Source organism: Delphinapterus leucas, chromosome 15 (genome assembly GCF_059928025.1).
Source record: "Delphinapterus leucas isolate spDelLeu-1000000601 "Yukka" chromosome 15, BTC_Dleu_Yukka2, whole genome shotgun sequence".
Classification (NCBI taxonomy): domain Eukaryota; kingdom Metazoa; phylum Chordata; class Mammalia; order Artiodactyla; family Monodontidae; genus Delphinapterus; species Delphinapterus leucas.
In genome coordinates this window covers 87019030-87041106 of record NC_143143.1, presented here as the reverse complement: position 1 = coordinate 87041106, position 22077 = coordinate 87019030, and the positions used below count along the sequence as shown (strand labels likewise).

At 63.1% G+C, this 22077-nt stretch overlaps 1 protein-coding gene across 1 annotated transcript; it reads left to right on the top strand.

Moving 5' to 3' along the window:
* Window positions 1-8862: 8862 nt before the first annotated feature.
* Window positions 8863-13953, top strand: HRH3 (histamine receptor H3). The gene is made up of 3 exons (XM_022597708.3): window positions 8863-9412; window positions 10445-10611; window positions 11652-13953. The coding sequence occupies exons 1-3, from the start codon at window positions 9163-9165 to the stop codon at window positions 12585-12587; spliced, it is 1353 nt and encodes a 450-aa protein (XP_022453416.3). The 5' UTR covers window positions 8863-9162; the 3' UTR covers window positions 12588-13953.
* The last annotated feature ends 8124 nt before the right edge of the window (window positions 13954-22077 follow it).

The following is a 22077-nucleotide window of genomic DNA, read 5'->3' as shown; positions in this document are numbered from 1 at the left end:
CCTGAGAGGAGAGCAGGGCTGGGAGACACAGGCTCTGACAGGAGCAGTCAGGCTCCTGGATCCAGCAATGCCTGAAGGAGGTCCACCACCAGTGAACCGTCAGACGCATGCCCTGTTGAGCCAAGATTTCCATGCCCCCTTCTCCACGCGTGGGGAGGACGGCTACCTATCAGGACAGGCCTCTGGGCCCTTCTTCTGTCCATCAGGGCTTCCTACTGAAGAACCTTCCAGTGAACTTCGGTACTTGTTACGTGACCTTTCCGGCTCTGCATGAATCAGCTGAGCAAATTTAGAAAATGTGAGAGGATTACGCAATGCCAGGAAAAGGTGGACCCAAACTGAGGTCTGGCAGGGACATGGGGAAGTGGGCAGGGGTCTCACTGGGGTGACCAACACCCAGGGCCGTGGGAGAACCCAGGCGGCCCCGCTGTGCCCCTGCAGAAGGCAGGGCTCTGGTCAGGGACCGGGGGCAGGGACTTCATGTTCCTAGTCACAGCCCAGCAGTGCCACTTTCTGCTTGTGGCCCTAGGCCAGTCTTCCAGCACAACCACCTGGCCAGCGTGTCCTAAGAAAAGCAAACAGCTTCCCAAGCAAAGCTCCCCCAGCCCCCAGGGCAAGACCCAGGAGGTGCTCCTCCGGGACCCCAGCCTGCTGCCCCGCAGCCGCGCCCCCGCCCCCGGGACTGGGGGCTGCGCACTTGTTTCCGTGTTGTGATTTCCAGTTGTGTGTGCCTGTGCAGCCGAGTGACTGAGATTTGTGCCCAGCCCGGGGGCAGGGGGGCTACTCTAGAGCAATCTCTTGACCCCAGCCCTGGCCCAGGACCTGGTCCTGCAGTCAGGGCCACCCGCGGAGGGAGGGGACATTTCTGTGACCTGACCTGTCCCTACATGGTGGGAAGGAGGACGAGTGCCAGCTTCCTAGCTTCCTTCAGGAGCCCTACCCCTGGCTCAGGTCAGAAGCACACCCACAGACACACATGTATGCACATGTGCACTCGGTCACACCCACACCCACACGAAGACTCACAGCCAGGCCCACATGCACACATACATAGACACACTAAAAAACACAAGAGACACACATGTACAGAGACACATGCACATACGTGCACACAGACACACACAGGCATACACATATGTACTTAACGGCACACGCAGACACACGTGCACACAGACACACCTTGGGAGTTGCCCCAGTTCCCCTCCTTCCTCCTTGAGAACTCGGGGGACGTCTTCATCAACTGGACCCTGTGCCCCAGCACGGAGACGGTCAGCTCTTTCATTATTTTCCTGACAGACACAGGCCCCCCAAGGAGCTGCCTGAGTCCCGGGGGACTCGGGGAGTAAACAGAGGTGCAACCTTGGGGCCTGGCCTCTCCCACAGGAGGCAGCTCCCAGGGTGGAGCCCTCCTTCCGACCCCCCGAAGCAGGGGGTCAGGGCCCCATGCAGGGTGAGGGCCCTGCGTGTTTGCCCGGGGCTGGCACCGTGCGTGCATGGCACACACACCTGCACGTGCGTGCACACACATGCACACGCGCTCTCTGGACCCCAGCACAGAACAGGACAGGCCAGGTCGGGAGACCTGGAGTACCCCTGAGGGCTGGCAGGGGAGGGCGGCGTGGGGCAGGGGTGTGTTTGCTGGGAAGAGAGGGAGGTGGGCTGTGGTTCCAGGGCCGGCACTGGGCCTTGGGGACCCTGACGGGGTCTGGGGAGGGGGCTGTCGGCCTCTCAGCCTCACCCCCCGAGCAGAGCAGGGCAGCTGCCAGACAGGAAGCTCGTGCACAGGAGTCAGAGCCCCAGGGTGGCCCCCAGCATGCCCAGCCCAGCGGCGCCCCCGTCCCCTGTCCCAGACGGACGACCCTACCCGCACTGTGACCTCAGCTGCTCCAACCAGGGGGAGGGCATCTCTGGCCCGTGTAGGGAGCATGCTGCCCCCATCCCCGTCCGCCCAGCCTCAACCCCGGGCCTGGGGTCTGAACAATGGACTGGGGTCACCAGGCCCCGTCTGCCTCGTCAGCACTGTCACCAGGGCCACCTGACCTGTCCACCGCGAGAGGGGCCCAGCAGGGGACAGGAGGCCTGAGGGAGGGCGAGACAGGGCCAATGTACACGGTCTCTGACCTGCTGTGACAGTGGCGCTGCTGGGCACAGGGCGCAGAGCACGGACAGGCTCTGGGGGGCAGGGCCTCCAAGGGCTGGCGGATGGCAGCCAGCCACGGCCAGCAGGAGTGCAGACAAAGGCGTGGCTCAGTCCCCACCCGTCACCCTGCAGCAAAGGCTGAGGGGCCGAGTCCACGGCAGGAAGCTCCGGGGGCGGGGGCAGCTGCAGCATAGACGAGGACCCTGGGCCCAGGCTGGGCAGAGCTGGGCACCACCCCTTCCCCCGCTTACACACGCGGGCCCACGCTCCCCCCCTCACCCACTTCCACGAGCCCCAAGGCTGGGCCCTCATCAGAGCAGCCTGTCTCCACCCATGGCCAGGCTCGACCACCCCGAGGGGTTTGATGCTTACTACCCAGGGTCTGATCAGGGTCTAGTCCACAGGCCCTGGAGAGTCCTGGCCGGGACTCATGGTCTGAGGTTGGCTCAGGTCCCCAGCCCTGCTGACACATGGCACAGCTGGGTCACAGCCACGGGAAGCCCCACCAAACACTCTTGGGGATGCAAGGGAGGTTCCCAGGCTGGGGCCAGCCCCCCATAGCTGGATTTGAGGGCCCTTCTGAGGCCCCATGCCAGCTGACACCTAGCCCCACCCAGGGCTCTGAAGAAGGCACCCTGGACGAAGGTCCACCTTCACCCTTCTTTCCTGCTTCTCCATGGCTTATGCTTTTTTTCTGGGTGGGGAGCCACAGCACGCAGCATGAGGGATCTTAGTTCCTTGACCAGGGGTCGAATCCGCGCCCCCTGTAGTGGAAGCGTGGAGTCCTAACCACTGGACTGCCAGGGAAGCCTGGCTTATGCATTCTTAGTGCATGGAGAGAACCTGCAGAGATGCAAGCAGTTTCATTCATTCATTCGGCAAATGTCGATACTTAACTGCCAACCTGGGAAGTGGGCACATCCAGAACCACACCTGAGTCATGCAGAGGGAGCTTCTGGGGGTGAGGGGGCCTCTTTCCTTAGAGAAGAGCATTTATTACCTCTGGCCCCCACCCCAGTTGCCCCTGCGCCTCCCCGGCAGCTGTTCGCGTGCCCTTAGATCAGACCTCCTGCAGAGACCCCCTCCCGAGAGCCCCTTTTCTCGTGGTTAATATCTCCACTGGCGCCGTCCTTAGGAGGAAAGGGCAATAGGTGAGGAAATTCAGACCCAGGGTCAAGTCCCCCTCCCATCAGCTCTCCAAACTGTGCTCTCTCCAGCCTCTGAGTCCCTGCACCTGAGTCTCTCCGCTCCTCCCGCGTGGACACCAAGGCCCCAGAGCTCTTTTATCTGGGGGCCACTGACGCAGGCCGTGGGATGGGGGTGACCTTGCCTCTGAGCTGGCAGCACTGGCTCCAGGAGAGGGGGGCGCAGGCCGGGAGGGAGGGCTGCCAGCTTCCTTCTTGCGGGTCGCCACTGGGGAGGACTCCAGAACCTTCCGGCCCAGGCTCTGTGGTCGGATGTGTCTGGTGTGCGGAGAGCTGCCCCTCGTCCCTCACCCTCTCGCCCTCATTCTCACGCTGGGCCCTGTGCTCACAGCAGCCAGGAAGCAGAAGACACAGATGCCCAGGAAGAAGGCCGTCTCCGCAGTCCCCAGTCCCACTGCCCCGCCTGCCCCCAACCCGTGAGCTTCATCTCGGGGACCTCCAACCGAGCTCTCAGTGCCCAGGCCCGCTGTCCCCCCAGGACCAGGCAGGGGCTCCCTGGACACTGCCAACAAAGAAAGGCACTGCCAGGGGAAGCGGCACAGGCACACGGGACCCACAGGGGACGACTGCCCAGGTTGGGGTTCAAGTGACATTGACCATATTGCTGTAAGCTCAAGCAAAGCTGCCCCAGCCGGCCACCATGACTGTCCAAGCCAGGCCAAGGGGGCTAATTTTGGGTGCTGTTGGTAGCCCTGTCTTCCTCCTGGGGAGTGGACAAGAGCATAGGAGAGCAGCCTGGAGCTTCAAGAAAGAGATCTTAGGGGGACACTCCCTTCTGGGAATGAGGTGGACGCAGGGAAAAGACAGGTGGAAAGAGAAGTTGTTCTTTGAGTTCCTGGATGCAGCTGTGTCTGAAGCCCACCTCCTGGACTTTTCAGCCGTGGGCAACAATAAACATTCCTTTCCTTAGGCTTTTTTGAGTTGGTTTTCATCATTTGAGGCCAGACCACAGCAACTGCATCCCTGGTTCTCCTGTCCTCTCTCTCCTTCCTGCCACCTGGGCCATGGGCCCAATTCAGCCTTGTCTCTAAAGGCAGGGAAGTCAGACTCAGCTTTTATTCCAAAGCGGTGACCTTGGGAGACATGCTGATCACACCCGGGCCCTGAGCTCATCAGGGTGCACCCGGAGCTGGCTCAGAATGTCACCAGGAAAAGAAAAAAAAGAGGACAAGGAACAAAAAAAGAAAAACCTGCATATTCCCATATTCCAGTGAGCTCTTGCAGAAAGGGAGAAGGCAAACAGAGGTTCCTCTAAAGAGGTGTCATGGCACCAGAGCCAGAACGCTGGCAAGCGCTCCAGCAAATGTGCCTTGGCCATAAGAGCAGGAGAGTCGCCGGGCAGAGGGCCACCGCGGCTCCACTCCACTCTCCTCGTTATTTCTCATTAGGGGGCCGCGTCCCGTGCAGCAGGGTAGGGCTCCGTGGGCGCCGGTGCAGGGCAGGCGCCCCGATGAAGGAGAGGTTTCCCAGCTCAGTGGGGCAGTTGGAGGCGGAGCCCGCTGCCCCATGACCGTGACCGTGACCACGGGCGACCAGGACAGCTTCCTGCTGCTCAGACGCCGGCACGAACAGCTGCGTCTCCCCAGCCCAGGGCCCCTCTGGCCCCAGGCCCATAAGAGGTGAGCGGGCTGCTCCTGGGCCGGGCCTCGGACTCCAGGGCCGGGGCTGGGCCTGGGGGCCTGATGACCTCTCCCCCAGGAGGTCCAATGGGCCATATCATCTATCTCAACACGCTCAAATCTGAGCACCCCCTTGTCCCCCAACCTGCTCCTCCCACAGACCCCCAGCTCATGCGTGTCAACGCCAACTTCGAGGCATTTGAGCCAAAACCCTGGAGTCAGCCCTGACCCCGTCGTCTTTCTCTCACACAGCTCCTGTCGGCTTCGACCCAGAATCTGCCGGGGTCTCCCCTCCCCCACGGCCACCGTCGTCCTCGCCTGGAGCCTAGCAGCAGCCTCCCCACTGGCCTCTCGGCTCTACCCTCGCCCTGCTGGAGACTGTTCTGCCCTGAAGCAGGGAGGCCTGTCTCACTGCGTCTCAAAACCCTCCCGGGCCTCCCTCAGCGTCTGCACAGGGCGTGAGGCATCACATCTGCCCTCCCCGCGCCCCGCCCCCACGGCCGCCACAGACGCACGCGCGCCCCCACCCACCTTGTCCTTTGCTCCCGCGGTCCCCTCTGCCTGGAACGCTGCTCCCTCCAGATCTCCACCTGGCTGCCTCCTGGAGGTCTTGGCTCGACTCCCTGGCCATCCTTCCGGAACCGGAACGCAGCCTGTGTCAACTTGGGTCCCCCAGGAAGCAGACGCGGAGACAGGGTCCAAGGTCGAGAGGTTGGTGGGGACATCTGTGAAAGACAAAGGGAGCAGGTGACGAGCGTTCAGCCCGCAGTGTGGGCCTGACATGTGCGCAGGGAGAAGGTAGGTAGGAAGGGGGAGCCCCCCGGGAAAGTCTCAGCCCCCCACGGGGGCCCCAGAGCAGACACTGCACACAGAGGAGTCCCACACGACAGCTGCCGACCAGATGCCCGGGAAGAGGCTGCTCTCAGCTGGGGCGGTCACCGGCCCTCCTGCCAGCAAGTTCCCTGTGGAGGGGCCTCTGAGCAGCACACGTCTGCTGCAGGTTCTCTGCTCCATGCGGCAGGAGGGAGGTGGGTGAGGCCCCGCCGCTGCAGCGGGTCTCGGGGCCCCTCCACTCTCCAGCCTACAGCCCTCCTCAGCTGTCACCCCTGCAGATCTTGGGGGCTGAATGAACGAATCAACTGATCGATCAGTGGATGAGCTATTTCCTGTGTGAGGGGTGTGCAGGGGATCTGATTTCACTAATCTAGGGCTTACGTCATCTGGGACTGGACATTTTGAACCCCAAATGCTGGCTGTTTTGACAAATGGAGAAACTCGGCCCTCAGGCCACGCTCTTTGGGGGTGTCCAGGTGAGCTGAGAATAGGGGCCCATGTACCCCAACGCTCAGCCAGCCTTTCCTAGGGTCTTGGGGCGTTCCCTGCCATCCTGGGGCCTGAATACCCACTCCTTGAGACAGAGACCTCAGGGCAAGATGCCCTGTGGACAGTCACGTGGGGACCTGCCTCATTCACCCCAAACTGCCTTAGCCAAGTTGGGCCCAGCCCAGAGGACTCTAGGCTCCTGTCCCGACAAGGTCAAAGCCCCAAGAGTTAGCACATTTGCAAGGTCAGGGGCCTTGATCTCAGGGCTGCCCCAGGAGTGTAACCATCAAGAGAGGGGCCTCTGGCCTTGTGTGACCTTGGGCAGGTAGCTTTCTGGGCTCTGTGCAGGCTGCTGGTCCTACCCACATTGTATGCTGAATTCGGGGTGGGGGTGGGGGCTGATGAGGTCATGCGTGTTAAGTGCCAACAGGGGGCGCTCGCCACCCGTGGCCATGGCCATCCTCAAACCTCTGGGCCAGCTGTGTGGTTCTCCTCCTGATGGCCTCCATTTCAAGAGGAAGGTCTCCACACTCAGAGAAATTTGGTAATTCTCCCAAGTCACCCAAGTGCCAGGGTCTGAACTGAGTCCATCCCCTGCATCCCCCGCTCTAGCTGCTGTGGGCTGAGAGACTGCCAAGGAAAGCTCGCGAACACTAAAGGCCACAAGGACAACCGGGCCCCAGCTTGACTGAGACTTTAAAGGGGCTGCCCTCTGCTCAGACTTCCCTCCACCCCGGACCGGAACTGAGGATGGGAGGGGGCTCCCAGCCAGTGAGGAGAGAGCCAGGCCCCCCCCACTCCCCATCCAACTCCATCTCCGGAGGCCTGGGATAGGGCGGGGGTGCGCCCTTGAAGCACTGACTGGCCAGAGCCGGCCTTGGGGTGCCTGTGGAGGAGCAGGCTCTGGCGGGGTCCAGGCGGCAGGGAGCTGCTGGCGAGCGCGATGGGGTCCAGCGGCACCATGCTGGACTCCAGCAGCTCTCCACCTTGGCTCGTCTAACCACCAACTGGTGCCTAGTCCTGGCACAGCCCTGCCCACCATGCAAGTTGGGGAGCTGGGGGAGCCTGCACGAGGAGCAGGGCTTGCTGGTGGAAGGGGTACAGCCAGCTACTCAGAGAGGGCTTCTGGGAGGGGGAGCTGGAGCCCCACACCTCTCCCCCAGCGCAAGCCGCGAGAAGCCATAGAACCGTGGATCCCCTGGGGCTGGGGTGAGGGGCTGGGGTCTCCTCCCTGCAGTCAGCCCTGAGGAGGGGGTAGGGGAACCCAGCACCCCTCCCTCACTCCCCGAAGTTTCTAAAGCACGTCGGGGCTAGGGGGAGCGGTGGGTCCAGCGTGACCAGGAAGCTGCTGGAAGTACGGGTGCCGGTGTGCCAGCGCCTGGGGTCCCCCTGCAGCCCCCACCCCCGCACGCAGACGCGCACTTTTCTCTCCTCTTTGAGGCTTCGGCAGATGTGCGCTGCTGGCGACAGAGCAGCGCCGCTGCTTCCCTCTCCCTCGGGCGCTGTTCCCTCGCTGTCTGGGTCTGATGTGTGCGCGTCAAACTGCCGTTCGTGGGTCCCCAGCCTGACGCTGGGCGGCTGTTTCCCTGGTCTGTGGGAGTCTGTGTGTCTGCATGTGGGCGTGTCTGTCTGTCTCGCTGTGTGTGTCTCGTCCTTGACCCAGTCTATCTGAGCGCTTGTGCCTGGGCGGAGGAGGCGCTCCCTCCCGCCGCCTCTCCTCCCCCCAAACCCTTCCGCAGGCGCTAACGCAGCGCGCCGCCCCGGCTGCGCCCCGAGCGCAGTGAGCTCGTCGGTCCCTGAAGCACTGACCGCCCCACTGCGCTGTCCACCGGGGGGGACCCGTGGCTGGGTTCCGAGCAGATGGTCGCTCTCCCTTCAAACTAGGGCCGCCTGAGCCCAGGGTGGGCACGCTCCCCTCCCAGCTGGGTCCGCTGGTTCCCCATTTTCCCTTATGTAACTCCACATCTGTCTGCGCCTTGCAGGTCACCCTGGACGCTGCGTTGGGTCCTGCCCACGGGGAGACTCAGATTCAGAGTCGAGTCCCACGCATACGGGGGTGCGGAGCGAACCCCTGGCTCGGGCACGGCTATCGGAGACCTCTCCTATCCTTTCTCCTCGGGAGGTTCCTTTCTCCGAGAACTGCTTGCCCGAAGCGTGAAACGAGGAGGGGTCCCGTGGGGCAAGTTCCCCCGAGCGCGGGCGCAGGTGTTTCCCCTCACCCGCACTCCAGATCCCCACAGGCGCCCCGGCTCCCGACGAGGGCCGGCCAGGGGTCACCGGGGCCGAGGGCACGGGGCAGGTCGCGCGGTCCAGAGGCTGGCTCCTGTGTGCGAGCGCAGGTTGAACGCAGGCGAGCCCCCAGCTCCGGCGCCCGCCGTGCCGGGCTCCCCGCCAGCCGCCGTGCACACTCGGGCCGGGGCTCCAGCTGCCCGGCGGGCACGCGGCGCTGTCCGTGGTGCTGCCGGCGCCGGGCGGGGCGGGGGCGGGGCGAGGGCGGCAGCCAATGGCGGGGGCGCTGAGCGGGGCGCGTGGGGCAGCGGGCTGGGCCCGGGGCTCACTCTGCTGCTCTCGGCACTCGGGGCGCACGGACGCTCCGCCAGCGGCTCGGGCTCCAGCTCCGCTCCGGGTCCGCTCGTGCTGCAGCGGTCGTGCTGCTGGCCCAATTCGGCTCAGATTCCGGGCCGGGCCCCCTCGGCGCCGCCCGCCCCGGCCGCGGTCTCGGCGCCCGCGGACCATGCGCCGGGTACCCCCCGGGGAGCCCGGCCGGGCCGAAAGCCCGCGAAGACCAGGCTCCCGGGCCGGGATCCCTCCCGGCTGCCCGGCCGACGATCCGCGCCCTGCCCTGCGCCCCGGCGCCGCGTGAGCCGGCGGGGCCATGGAGCGCTCCCCGCACGACGGACCGCTGAACGCGTCGGGGGCGCTGGCAGGCGAGGCGGCGGCGGCGGGCGGAGCGCGCGGCTTCTCTGCCGCCTGGACCGCGGTGCTGGCGGCGCTCATGGCGCTGCTCATCGTGGCCACGGTGCTGGGCAACGCGCTGGTCATGCTCGCCTTCGTGGCCGATTCGAGCCTCCGCACGCAGAACAACTTCTTTCTGCTCAACCTCGCCATCTCCGACTTCCTCGTGGGTAAAGCCCCCAGCCCCCGCCCGAGCCCAGGGGCGCCCTGCCGGGTCGGGCCAGCGGGGATTGGAACGCGGACCTAGGGTGCCTTTGCCTCGGGGACACGCCCCGCTAAGGGGTCCGGCCTGGGGAGGGGGCATCCGGGACTCGTGGGGAGGTGGGCGCAGGCGAAGTTCCTTGCTTCCCCGGCCGCGGGACTCGGGCTGGGGAAGGATGTCCCCGGGGAAGGGGTCCTAGCCAGCGGGCGCTCGGCCAGGCGCAAGGCGCTGCGGCCGCGGTGCAGCGGGGGCTCTTGCGCCGTAACTAAACAAAGGCTGCAGAGGACTCAGGACACGGGGAGGGCGCTGGGGGGGAGGTTTGGGTAAGGGGACATGGAGGGGAGATTTTTAGAGCCACGTTGGGGGAGGAGGCCATGGGGAAGGCGGGCGGGGTTGGGGGGAGAGGCTCTGAGGAGTGCGCTCTCACGTGTCTGTGAGCTGCTGCAGGCTGTGGGGCGGGGCGCAAGGAGGGGGCCGGAGCACCAGACACCTGTTGGGGCTGAGACAGACGTCTGCCAGACGCTCAGAGCGGGGTTGGCGGTGGGAGCCGCCCGCACCCGCGTGGCAGCAGTCAAGTGCCCTTTGAGTCCGGAGAAAGGCTTTCTCGGTTTCTGAGCTGTTGAGGAAGAGCCAGAATGGGAGCTTGGGATCCGGCGGGGCCAGAGAGGGAGGAAATGTTCTTTCTTCCTCTGGGCACTGGGAGGGCTGGGCAGAAGCCCAGGGATGACCAGACCAAGGCTCTGGGGCTCGTCGCTCCCAGCGGTCCCCACACCTGGATCTTCCTCCTGCCCCCAAGCCCAGGGGACCCAGTGGGACTGGGGGCCGGGCAAGGGTTGAAGGCCAGGTGCAGTGCGAAGAGTGTGCCTACGAATGAGGCAGAGGGAGGATTGCTGGTCCCAGAAGGGCCACCGAGTGACCCTAGGTCCTGCCTGTCTCTCGGCTGGGGTGGGGGTCTGACCCCCGCGCAGCCACGGCCCACCACGGCCCTCCTCTCCCACAGGGGCATTCTGCATCCCACTGTACGTGCCCTACGTGCTGACTGGCCGCTGGCCCTTTGGCCGGGGCCTCTGCAAGCTGTGGCTGGTGGTGGACTACCTGCTCTGCACCTCTTCTGTCTTCAATATCGTGCTCATCAGCTATGACCGCTTCCTGTCGGTCACCCGAGCCGTGAGTCTGGGACGTGGGTGCCCATGTTCACTCCTAGGGGGAGGGGTGGTCAGGAGCGGCCAGGAGACGCACCTGGCAGGGGGTACGGCCACTTCGGAGTGGGCAGTGCTGGATGGGCTTGATCCCCACTGGCCTCACACCTGACACATCGGGCACTCTATGGCCAGCCGCCCACTCGGTAGCCATGTGCTGCCAGTAGGACTGGTCCTGGTTCAGGCAGAAGGCACAGTGTGGACCCAAAGGAAGGGGGTCACTTCAGCCTCCGCCCTGGAGCAGGTCCAAAGTCCCTGGAACTAAGGGAGGATCTGGGCCAGGCGCCCTTGATGGTACCTCCCCACAGGTGTGCGTGCCTCGGGAAGACAGGCTCCACGAGCTTCCCTGGGCGTGGTGGCCACCATGAGTTAGGGGCCCTGGGCTGCCTGGACTTCCCACGTCCTGTGGGCACCGGGCTGGCGGCACGGAAACAGAGGTCACTCCAGTGCAATCTCATTTTCTCCCTGATGGCTCCATCAGGCACCCCGGGGCCCTCCGCTGGGGACCACATGTGTCCTAGTCCAGGGAGGCAGTGGGACAGAGTGCAGAGAGCATGGGTTTTGAGCCAGCTCTGCCCCTTAAGCCGACCCACCTGTGTTATTTCCTGCCCTGCCTGAGCCATCAAGAAAGTGGGGATCATGCTGGAGCAGTTGTGAAGATTAAATAAGATGGTATCGAAAGGTGCCGAGCAGAGAGCCTGGCACACGGCACGTACTCAGTAGATCGGACAGTGACGTGGCCCCCCGGGGGAGTGCACAGCTGATGGGGCGACGGCAGACAGGCAGCCCGGCACAAAGTTAGGATTCTGGGGGAGGTTCCGAGGCCATAGGAGAGTGTGACAAGGCCTCAGCCTGCCCGGGATTCATGGGGTGAGGGGAGGAAAAGGGAAAAGCATCACTGCCGGGGAAGGCGTGCACAGAGGCCCAGAGGCTGCTGGGAGCTGCGAGCGGCAGCGGCCGACCTGGGCTCAGTCCCCTTGCCTCCTGACCCAGCGTGTCCCACCGCAGGTCTCCTACCGGGCCCAGCAGGGCGACACGCGGCGGGCAGTGAGGAAGATGGTGCTGGTGTGGGTGCTGGCCTTCCTGCTCTACGGACCCGCCATCCTCAGCTGGGAGTACCTGTCGGGGGGCAGCTCCATCCCCGAGGGCCACTGCTACGCCGAGTTCTTCTACAACTGGTACTTCCTCATCACGGCCTCCACCCTCGAGTTCTTCACGCCCTTCCTCAGCGTCACCTTCTTCAACCTCAGCATCTACCTGAACATTCAGAGACGCACCCGTGTCCGGCTGGATGGGGCACGCGAGGCGGCAGCCTCGGAGCTTCCCCCCGAGGCCCAGCCCTCCCCGCCGCCGGCCGCGCCCAGCTGCTGGGATTGCTGGCAAAAGGGGTGTGGGGAGGCCGTGCCGCTGCACAGGCGCGGGGTGGGGGGCGGCGAGGCAGCCCCAGGCACCAGGGCCGAGGCTGGGGATGCGGCCCTCGGGGGCAGCAGCGGGGGAGGTGCCGCGGCCTCGCCCACCTCCAGCTCTGGCAGCTCCTCGAGGGGCGCCGAGCGGCCGCGCTCACTCAAGCGGGGCTCCAAGCCATCCGTGTCCTCGGCATCCTTGGAGAAGCGCACAAAGATGGTGTCCCAGAGCATCGCCCAGCGCTTCCGGCTCTCGCGGGACAAGAAGGTGGCCAAGTCGCTGGCCGTCATCGTGAGCACCTTTGGGCTCTGCTGGGCCCCGTACACACTCCTCATGATCACCCGGGCCGCCTGCCACGGCCCCTGCGTCCCCGACTACTGGTACGAGATGTCCTTCTGGCTGCTGTGGGCCAACTCGGCCGTCAACCCTGTCCTCTACCCGCTGTGCCACTACAGCTTCCGCCGGGCCTTTACCAAGCTGCTCTGCCCACAGAAGCTCAAGGTGCAGCCCCCCAGCTCCCTGGAGCACTGCTGGAAGTGAGCCGGCCTCCACAGGCACCTGGGATGCAGGGGCAGAGCCCTCCACTGCCACCACCCTCGAGGCCCTGGGTTCGCGGACAAGCCAGGCCTCGCCACCCTCCACCCGGCCGCCCCACAGGCACGAGCCCTGGCTTGTCTTTGGCCCACCCTAAACGCCACGGCAGCCTCTCAGAGCGTCCGCTGGTAGTTGATGCAGCCTGGTGGGCGGCTGGACAGGCCCCTGCTGCCCGAACCGGAATGTGGCCACCCAAATCCTGCTCTAGCCCGGGAGGGACAACCCAGGGGTCCCAGCCAGTCTGCCACCCCCAAGGACAGTGGGATGGCCGGTCGTGTCCACGCTTCACACAATTACTGCTTGGTGTCTTCCCAAAGCAAGTGCCTGGCGTGCGCTCCAGGCCTCCAGAGCCAGCGCACTGCCCCTGCACGTGCACGCGTCTGCACACCCCTGCACACCTGCCCCGTCCCAGACAAGCCCCGGCCACTGGCTTTGCTGCTGTCTGTCCCCTGCTCTAGCCCGGGACCTGGCTCCTTCATCCCTCTTCCCTCCAACTTTCTCTGCTCCCCAAGTGCCGGGTACTCCCCAGAAACCTCGCGGCAGGTCTCCGCTTCTCCATTCTGGGTGTTTCAGGAAGGCGGAGAAGAAGAAAACACATCCGTGAACTCGCTGTTCCTTGGATGTTTAATGAAGAGAGACAAAACTGCCGAGGAGCTCAGGGCTGGATTGGCAGGTGTGGGCTCCCACGCCCTCCTTCCTCGTGCTGCCGCTTCCGGCTGAGCTGCGCCAGCGGCTTCTGCCCACCCCGCCCCCCAGCTCGCGGCGTTGGGCCCCGACTGGCGGCTCTGCGAGCGGCCAGAGCCCCGGACGCCTGCTCGTCCAGCAGGCTACCCTTCCTTCTCCATCTACTCAACCAGAGTTTTCTGGGATTGACGGGGACCCAGCAGCGCCCTGAGCGTCCTGCGGCTCCCAGGGGCAGTCGGAGGAGACCAGGGGCTGGGTGCCCAGCAGAGCGGCCGCTTCGCCATATCCCGTGCACCTGGTTGGCACTCTGCATGCTCCGTTCCCCGCGCACCTGCTGCACTGCCCCTGCAGACCCCAAAGTCCACAGTAAAGTGTATTATTTTTTATTGGTGCTGATTTCTGAGGACTTTGTGGGGGTTGGCTGAGCCCCTGTACTCCAGTCGGGGACCCAGGGGGGCACAAGAGCACCCAGGTGGGCATGAGGCACAGGCCTGCCCCTCCCCCTGGCCTCAGTGTCCTTTTCAAGCGGACGAGCCCGGCGGTCATACCAGGCTTTAATCCTAACAAGCGACGTGTGCCCCGGCAGTGCCCCGCCCGCTCCCCACTCCAGTCTTGAAAACACGCGGCACAGCCCTCACCTGCTGCAGCCTGCCTGCCCCCAGGACAGGAGTTCTCACCGCTCTCAGCCATGATCTTCCCCCTGGGGAGCTTTCAGGGGTGTGGGGACTGGAGCTGAGCTTGAGGGGCTGGGCCAAGGGAGGGGAGGGGCTTCCTGGGCAAAGGCCTGGAGGCGGGACTGAGGGTGATGGGTGGGTACGGGGAGAAGGACCTGACAGGATGATGCTGGGTGATCCTGGGCCCAGTGGGCTCCACGGAGGGGGCAGACACTGGCCCTCACCCCAGGTGCCAGAGTCCACTCAGAAAGGGGGCAAGACCAGCCCAACTTGGGGGCAATAGACACTTGGGTGGGTCGGATGTCACCTCCTCCAGGAAGCCTCCCCTTCTTTCCAGCCATGAGGGCCCTCCCTCCCCTGACCTCACGGACACAGCCTCTCGTCCCCTCCCCACCGTGCTGGCCCAGCGTCCACAGTCTTTTCTTCCTAAGGCAGAGAGACCTTTGGCTGCCTCACGTCCCTCCCTTACAGCTGGGTGCCATGGGTCCCATCTCCAGCAGTGAGGTGCCCGCCAGCTCTGAGCCTCACCACTGCAGGGGGCGAAGCTCTTCACAGCAACATTTGAAACCCACAAACCTTCCTCTTCCAGACATTTTCTCACCCCTCAGCTGCACCTGCACTTTGTTTGCCCAAGCACCCAGAAGTCTTCCTCCAGAATCCCAGCTGGGACTCCTTCCCCTCTGCACTTTCCCTCCACTGGAAGGGCCCCCTCTGGTCAAGGCAGGACGTTCTTCTTGGACCCCCTCTTTAGTGGCCCAAGGGAGGGGCGAGCCTTAGGTCCCCTCAGGGCGCTGGGAGCAGCCGGGGAAGGCGGTGACAGGGAGGTCGCCCACTGTTTGTGGGCCCAGAGCTTGGGGAAGCCCTCGCAGCTCTGGGGCCCGTGGTGAGGCTGGCGGGCTAGCCATTGGCCTTCCCTCCGGCCCTGCAGACTTGCCTGGCCCCCAGAGGGTGGGCGTCTGTCCCGCAGCCCAGAGCTGTCTGGGGAAGGACAAAGAACCCATTCTCTGCAGCGGTGGGCACCTCCGTGCGGCCTGCACAGCCAGAGCCCTCGCTGCCCCTCGGCCCGGCCCTGCTAAATGGCTACAAATTGGAAGATAAAAGTGCAGCCTTTCAAGAAATTTTGCCTTCAATCTCTGCAAACTGCCGCTTCCCGAGCTACTGCGCGGGGATGGAGGAGGAGAGAAGAAAGACACGGAGTCTATTGGGCCCGTGTCCAGCAGCAAACAAACACACCAAGGGGTCTTTCTCCTTGGATCCGACCGCTGGGAGCAGAGACCAGCTGAGCCCCAAGGCAGGAGCAGCCACCTGTGCAGGCGCGGCCCGCGTCGGCAGCTGCTGTTTATTGAGCACCTACTGTGTGCCGGGCTCTCTGCTGGACAACGGGCTGGCGCATCAGCAGGGCCATTCCCGCGGGGGCTGAGGACTGTGGGGGGACCAGGAGGTGGGTGGCCTGGCTCGTCAGCGGGGGGGACAGGGAGCCTGTCTGCGGAGGTGACGTTTCACTCATTCATTCCACAAACTTCCACTGAGCCCAGTGGTGGGAGCCCCGAGAGGCGGCAGAGGCCGAGCCTGAGGCTGAAGGAAGGGCCCGCAGGTGAGGGGGGCAGAGGGGCAGTGATGTTTCAGGGCCTGGAGGCTAAGGTAAGGAGTGTGGCCTTGCTTCTGAGGACAATAAGGAATCCAGAGAGTGAGCCTTAGGCCCTAGGATGGAGCACAGTCTGGGTGGCCCGCCTGTGTCAGCGCAGTCCTAGCAGTGGGTGCAGAGACTGGCAGGGGCATGAGGCTGGGAGGCAGTGGCACTGAGGAACTGGGCAATGGCCCGACACAGGGTTCTGCCCTGGGTGCCCGTGGATGACCTGGCTCCTCCCATCGGGGCCAGCTGTCAGCCCTCGGGGGCCAGCACATCTACAGGGCTCCTTGGTCTGGCATTGGCTACGTATGTCCGGCTGCCGCTCCCGCCCCGGTGCTTGCTCTGGGGCACCCCCTGAGAACAGCTTCTGTGCACATGCTGGGTGAGGGTCCTTGCCAGCCTGGGGTGAAGACCCTACATTCTCAGGAGCCCAGCAGGCAGTCCCCATCCTTCTACAAAAGGACAAGTTATTCAACGCTCTTTTGGGGGCATCAGGGCCATGAAAACGGAGGCCTGGGGTCAGCCGGCAGGGCTTCTGGAGGCCTGAGATGTGGGGAGCCACACGCTGTCTGGACCCTGCCTCCCCACCCCCCATCCTGACACTCGTGGCTGGACTCGGGGCTGCAAAGAACATTTCCACCAACATTTACTGCAGCCCTGCATCCTCGTGGCCACCCCACGGGGGTTGCTCAACTCTCCATTCTGCAGACTCCCCAGAGCCAGGACCCTGGAGGCTGGGCGACTCGCCCCATATCCCGCACTCAGCAGTTGGTGGGGGCCAGGACCCCATCCTCACTCTTCCCTGGGTTCTCCCCAGGCACCGCAGGGGATGGTGGTGTGTGAGCGGGTCCCTGCCACGCTGCACCTTCCTGCATCCCTGGGATGGCGAGCACACCGGGGAGACCTGCCTGATGGCGCATCTGGGGAGGGATGCTGGCTCCAGCAGGTCAGGGCTGGGGGTCCTGGAGCATGCAGGGCCTGAGGCTGGGGGTCCCTGGTGCTGCCCAGGAAGGATGGTCATGGCGCCTGGCACAGGGAATGTGCTTAGACTACAATTATAATGAACAGACCTACTATGTTCTGGGCACCATTCTGAGCCCTCTTCTTATGTAAACTCATCTAGTTCCCAAACAGAGCAGGTACTATTATTCCCATTTTACAGATGAGGAAACAAAGGCACAGAAAGGTTAAATGACCTGCTCAAGGTCACACAGCTAATGACTTTCCTTCCAAGACCATTTTCCCAAGGCCCTCGGCTCTCAGGGCCACCTTCTCTTTCCTCTCCCGAGCCTAACCCCCAGGCACCCGGAGCAGGCTCAGGGGACACACACATGCTCCTGAGTGTGCCCAAGGCCTCTTGCTGCACCCATTCTTCTGGTGACAGCAGCCCGTTTCTCCTTTGGGAACCATTCCCCGTTTACTTCAGTGGCTCCAGGATGGGCGTGGATCCCAGGCATAGCTGGTCAGAATCACTGGGAAAGGTTGGGGTGGTGCACGTCTCCAGTGAGGCCAGAGAGCAGCAGTCCTGGGACCTTGTCTGGTGCCCTGGGAGGCCTGTGTTCCCCTTCAGCTGGGGCTGCCGGCCTGGCGGCCTCCAACATTATCCTCATAAAGGCCACCCCGTGGAGGGGGCACACCTGGTACAGCCAAGGCGGAGGAAAGCCACACCGAGAGTTGGACGGAGACGGCTTCCACGTGCTGTTGTCTGAGCGCCTGGATCCAGCCTGGCCTGAAGCTAGAACCTGGACCTTTTGGTTTCATGAGTCACCAAATGCCCCTTCCTTCCTAAAGCCGGCAATGAAATGACATTTTGTAATGTGATGGCCCAAGCTGGCATCCCTCTGTCTTGGGGTAGGGGAGGGGAACAGAACACTTCTGCCCATGGGAGGTCTGTGACTTTAATAAAAAATAGGGAAGTGAGTCAATTATTTAGTAATGATTGTTGGCAGGAAAATAATGATTTTTGGTATATTAGGAGTAACATACTGGCTCTAAGGGTGAAAGGTCAGGATGCCAAGCCATTTGTCTGTGACATCCTTCCTGTCCACAGGGGGACCTCGGCCAGGCGAGTGCCTTGGCCTTAGATTCCCTGTCCATTAAGGAGAGCGTCCCAGACAGCACGCGGCATCCTGCTCCAGGGTGGCAGGCGCTGTGTCCAGAGGAGGCACCTTGCTCTGGAGTTTGTCAGACACAAATCTCAGAGGGGCGCAAAAATATCCTTCAAAAGAGAAAGAAGAAAGGGGAGAAGGGAGAGAGGAGAGGAGGGTTTTGGATGTAAGGGGGGAGGGGGTGGTAGCGCTGTGGGAACTGCGCTAAAAATGCATCCGTGACACTCCGAAGTCACCAGTTTCCAAATTCAAACATGACAAATTTGATGATCTTTAAATGCTTCCACTTTAAATGCTAGACGATCTTTAAAGAGTCCAGCAAAGCCTAGTTCTGAGCAGAGGTGTAGGAGTCGGGGCAGCTCAGTGGACGGGGAACGGCCTGCCTTCTGCCCTCCTTCCTGGGCCCCAGCTTAGCAGGACCACATTCCTGAGAAGCCAGGAGGGGGCAGGGGGTAGACCATTCCTCGCCAGCCCCTCCCGGGTGCCCCTCAGGGCCTGGGGCTTCCTTTGACAGCCCAGGCTCGGCTCTGTCCCAGCCCCTCCAATCCATTAACTCATACTGAAGTGTGCGGGACTGACTCCTCCAGGGACAGGGGGAGATGTGCACTGTAACAGAGGATGATCTCGATCTTTAAATCAAAGAAGGCAAATTCTAATGCAGGTATTTCAGACCGTAAGACACACCAAGTGGGTGAAGGGCTGGGGGTGGATGGTGTCTGCACTTTCTTGAGCTCCTGCTACCTGCTGGGCCCTGAGCCAGACGCTGACTTCACCAAGGATTCCAGATCCGTGCAGCTGGGACGTCAGGGTCCCTTGCTCAGAGATCCTGGACGGAACCCCCGTGGTGGGCCAGCAGCTCTGTGGGCCACACGGATATTTCATGGGACCAGTGCCGGGTGCTTCAAGTTGCCCCCTTTAATCAGCCATGGACCCCAGACGGTCCTCCGTGGTTCCTGTGAGCCAGCTGGCACCCCCTTGTCACGGGGAAGGCAGGCAGGCGGACAGGTGCCCACCATCTTAGGCAGGGGCAGCTGGCTGGAAGTGACCAGCTGGGCCGGCCCTGGCACAGGCCAGCAGGGCGAGGCCTCTGCCCCCCAAGGCCCCCTCCAGGGATGGGAGAAAGACAGGGCCCCTCGCAGAGGTACAGCCTCGCCCAAGTTGGCCCAGGCCCCCAGCCCTCCCTGCAGGCCCAGCATCAATGAGGGCTGTTTCCACGACCTCCCCCGCACCTCACCCCTTCACTTCCGCCATCAGGTAAAACACAGGAGCTCAGTGCAATCTGGATTTCAGAGTCACAACAAATAATCTGTTAGCTAAGTACTGCATTCTTTGTTGTGAATCTGAAATTCAATCCTAACAGAGCCGGTGACCCTCCCCGTGTTCACAGACACTGCAGGGGCCGGGCTGGGCTCTAGGGATCCATCCAGGTCTCTGGAAGCCACGGGAAGGGACCAGGGCTGGGCTGGTGGGAGGGTGGGCGGGTGGCTGCCTGTGGCCTGGAGTCCTGGGCCTGGCCAGGGGCGGCGTGCTGGCATCCTGGGGGCACGGCCCTCTCAACCCTGAGGCTTGCTCTGTCCTTACCTGTGGCTCCCACAAGACCCCACACAGGGAAGGGGCTGCGTACCCTGGGTGGGGCTGAAGTGAGCAGGCTTGACCCCCAGGCCAGGCCGTGGGTCTTAAGCTACTCTGCTGGGCCTTAGTGTCCCCGCTGTACAGACGATGAAAACCAGGCAGCTGGGGTGGGGTGACAAGCGTGGGCGTCCCCGCGATACCCCCAGTGCTGAGCGTAACAGGTTCAGTGGGCTGGGCTGGGCAACCTGCCCACCCCAAGGCCACAGCAGAAACTGGAAGGATTTCCTGGCTCTGGGAAAATATCAATCCACTGGCGCCCACTGATTCCTTGCAAGGAAAGATATTTTCCTCTAAAGAATCAAAGGACTGCAAGACAGAATGAGACCGCCCAGGGACCCCTTCTCGGGCACGCACAGCCCCGCCCCAGAGGCCTGTGTGTCCCCTCTATTCTGTTTGGCCTTTTGCCCTTTCCAGAGAGGCGACACTCTGGCCTTGGTGGGTCCGAGCATTAGAGCCACCCTTGCAACGAGAAGATGAACATCAACGGCAGACAGCGCCCAGCGCATGCTCACCTGCACGCATGCGCCTGCGTAACTACATGTGCGTGTGTGAGCGTGTGCGCTTAGTTCTACGTGTGTTTTCACTGTGGTCAAATACATCTAAAATTTGCCCTTTCCGCCATTTCAGTGCACAGCTCAGAGGCGTGCGGCCATCCCCACCACCCACCTCCGGAACGTCCTCGTTTTCCCAAACTGGAAGTCTACCCATCAAACGCTCAGTGCGACTTCATCACGGCACACGACACCGCCAGGCCCCTCGTGCTGCCCTTTTAGAGCCGCAGCCACCTCCCCACCCCAGGCCGGCCCCTCTCCCACCGTCTGAATGGAATCCGCAGGCAGCCCCGTGGAGCAGCCGCCTGCTGCCCTGTCGCTGGGTGGTGCTCTCCACTCTATGGTCTTTGAACGTGTGCCCTGTCCGTAAACATGCTGGCATGTATCCCCACACACGTGCATGTATTCACCTGAACTACGACCTGCCCAGCACGTCTGTTATGCCTCCGGTGCCGGCACTGTCCCGGCCCTGCGACGCAGCCCAGACCAGGAGCCTCGTGGCGGTAGGGGCTGATGCGGGCCAGGCCAGGGGGCCATACGCCTGACAGCGGCTGGCGGGGCGCAGGGCAGGGCCCTTGTGGGTGGGGCTGCTTGATCAGGTGGTCAGAGGCCCCCAGCTGGGGGGCATTCATAGGGTGTCTGAGGAAGGGCACTTGCATCACAGGGATTGGCAGCACAAAAGTCTGCTGTCCTGGAGGGTCCTTAGTGTAGCCAAGAAGCAGCTGGAGCAGAGGACAGAGGGAGGGGATGGGCAGCAGGGGAGGGCAGGCCAGGTCAGGGCTGGGGCTTTGCTGGAGGGAGAGGGTGGCCCAGATGGGGTGGAGGAAGGGCCCGTGCATACAGGGATTATGGCACCTGGGCTGCCGTGCGGGGAGACGAAGGGGCCTGAGCAGGGTATTAAAATAGAGTGCTGACTGGGTTAAGGGGCACCCTCAAATTCACAAGCACTGGAAACTTGCAATGTGACCTTATCTGGAAATAGGGTCTTTGCCAATGAATTAGAGAGTGAAGCGGGAGGGAGAGGAGACCAGGGAGGAGACGGCCACCCCGCCCGGGAGGCCCCGCCAGGCACTGAGCCCACCGCCTGCATGGGAACAGAGGGCCAAGGGCACAGAGAAGAAATCTCAGGGAAAGGCTGGCGGCTGGAGCTTCTGGGAGATGAAATCAGTGGGGGAGGGACGACGCTGGGACAGAAACACCACGCAGAGGAAGAGGTAAAGCCAGGCAAGGAAACAACGCGGGGCTGTGCCAGCCCCCAGGGAGCGAGGGCCCCACGGAGACGGCCAAGCGCCTGGCCCCACAGCCCATGCCCTGCTGGCCTGACACAGACCCAGGCCACCCGGTGCGGCCGTGGGGAGGGCACAGGGAGGGGGACATAAGAAAGCAAAGTCCCGTCCAGGGGCCAGAGGTCAACAGGTGGCGCCCCGGGCTGATCAAGGAAGCAAGAGTTGCTGAGACTTTGGAGCAGATCACTGAGCGGGAACGGCCAGAAGAGGTGGGCCCGGCTGAGGCGGGGCCTGGGGAGCGGACACGGCTCTTGCTCGGCATCCACCCACCCGTCAAATAGTCTTCAAACTAAAAGAAACCTAAACGCACCTGACATCAGCCACCACGCACTCGCTCATTCCATAAATACGTACTGGTGCCCCCTTGGGGTCAGGTCCTGAGGCTGCTGGGGGCACAGTCGAGAACAGGACAGAGCCCCTGCCCTCTGTGGCACCCCTTCTGGGTCAGCCACGCGAGGCATCTTGAGCGTCTCCCCTCTGAAGAGCACACGTGGTGGGCGCCCAGCAAGCAAGATGAAAGGCCATGGATAATTAATGCTGCTCTTCGCGGTGGCCTGAGAGAGAGCAAATACATGCAAAACCCGTCTCTGGTTTCCAGAACACAAGGACCTCTGAAATTACAAGGCATTCAAATAAAGCTTCAGGTAAAGGACTCTTGTTCTAGTTGCAGATCTGATGTCAGATCAAAACGGAATTGCTCCTGAAAGCTCAGGCGCTGGCTTATTATTCGAGGTTTGCCCAACCCCCGTGTGTGTGGAAAAGACACTGGCCTAAGTGCACCCAGAGGCCCAGCTGCCTCCGGACCCTGAGGCCGATCCCCAAAGGGCCCCGGGCCCCTTCTCCACTCGTCCCTTAGGCCCTCAGGGACACA

Bases quoted from the DNA above. Each gene is read 5' to 3' on its own strand.
- HRH3 (XM_022597708.3), top strand. From the start codon at position 9,163: ATGGAGCGCTCCCCGCACGACGGACCGCTGAACGCGTCGGGGGCGCTG. The intron at 9,413-10,444 runs GTAAAGCCCCCA...CCTCTCCCACAG, and splicing joins CATCTCCGACTTCCTCGTGG to GGGCATTCTGCATCCCACTG. The intron at 10,612-11,651 runs GTGAGTCTGGGA...GTCCCACCGCAG, and splicing joins TCCTGTCGGTCACCCGAGCC to GTCTCCTACCGGGCCCAGCA.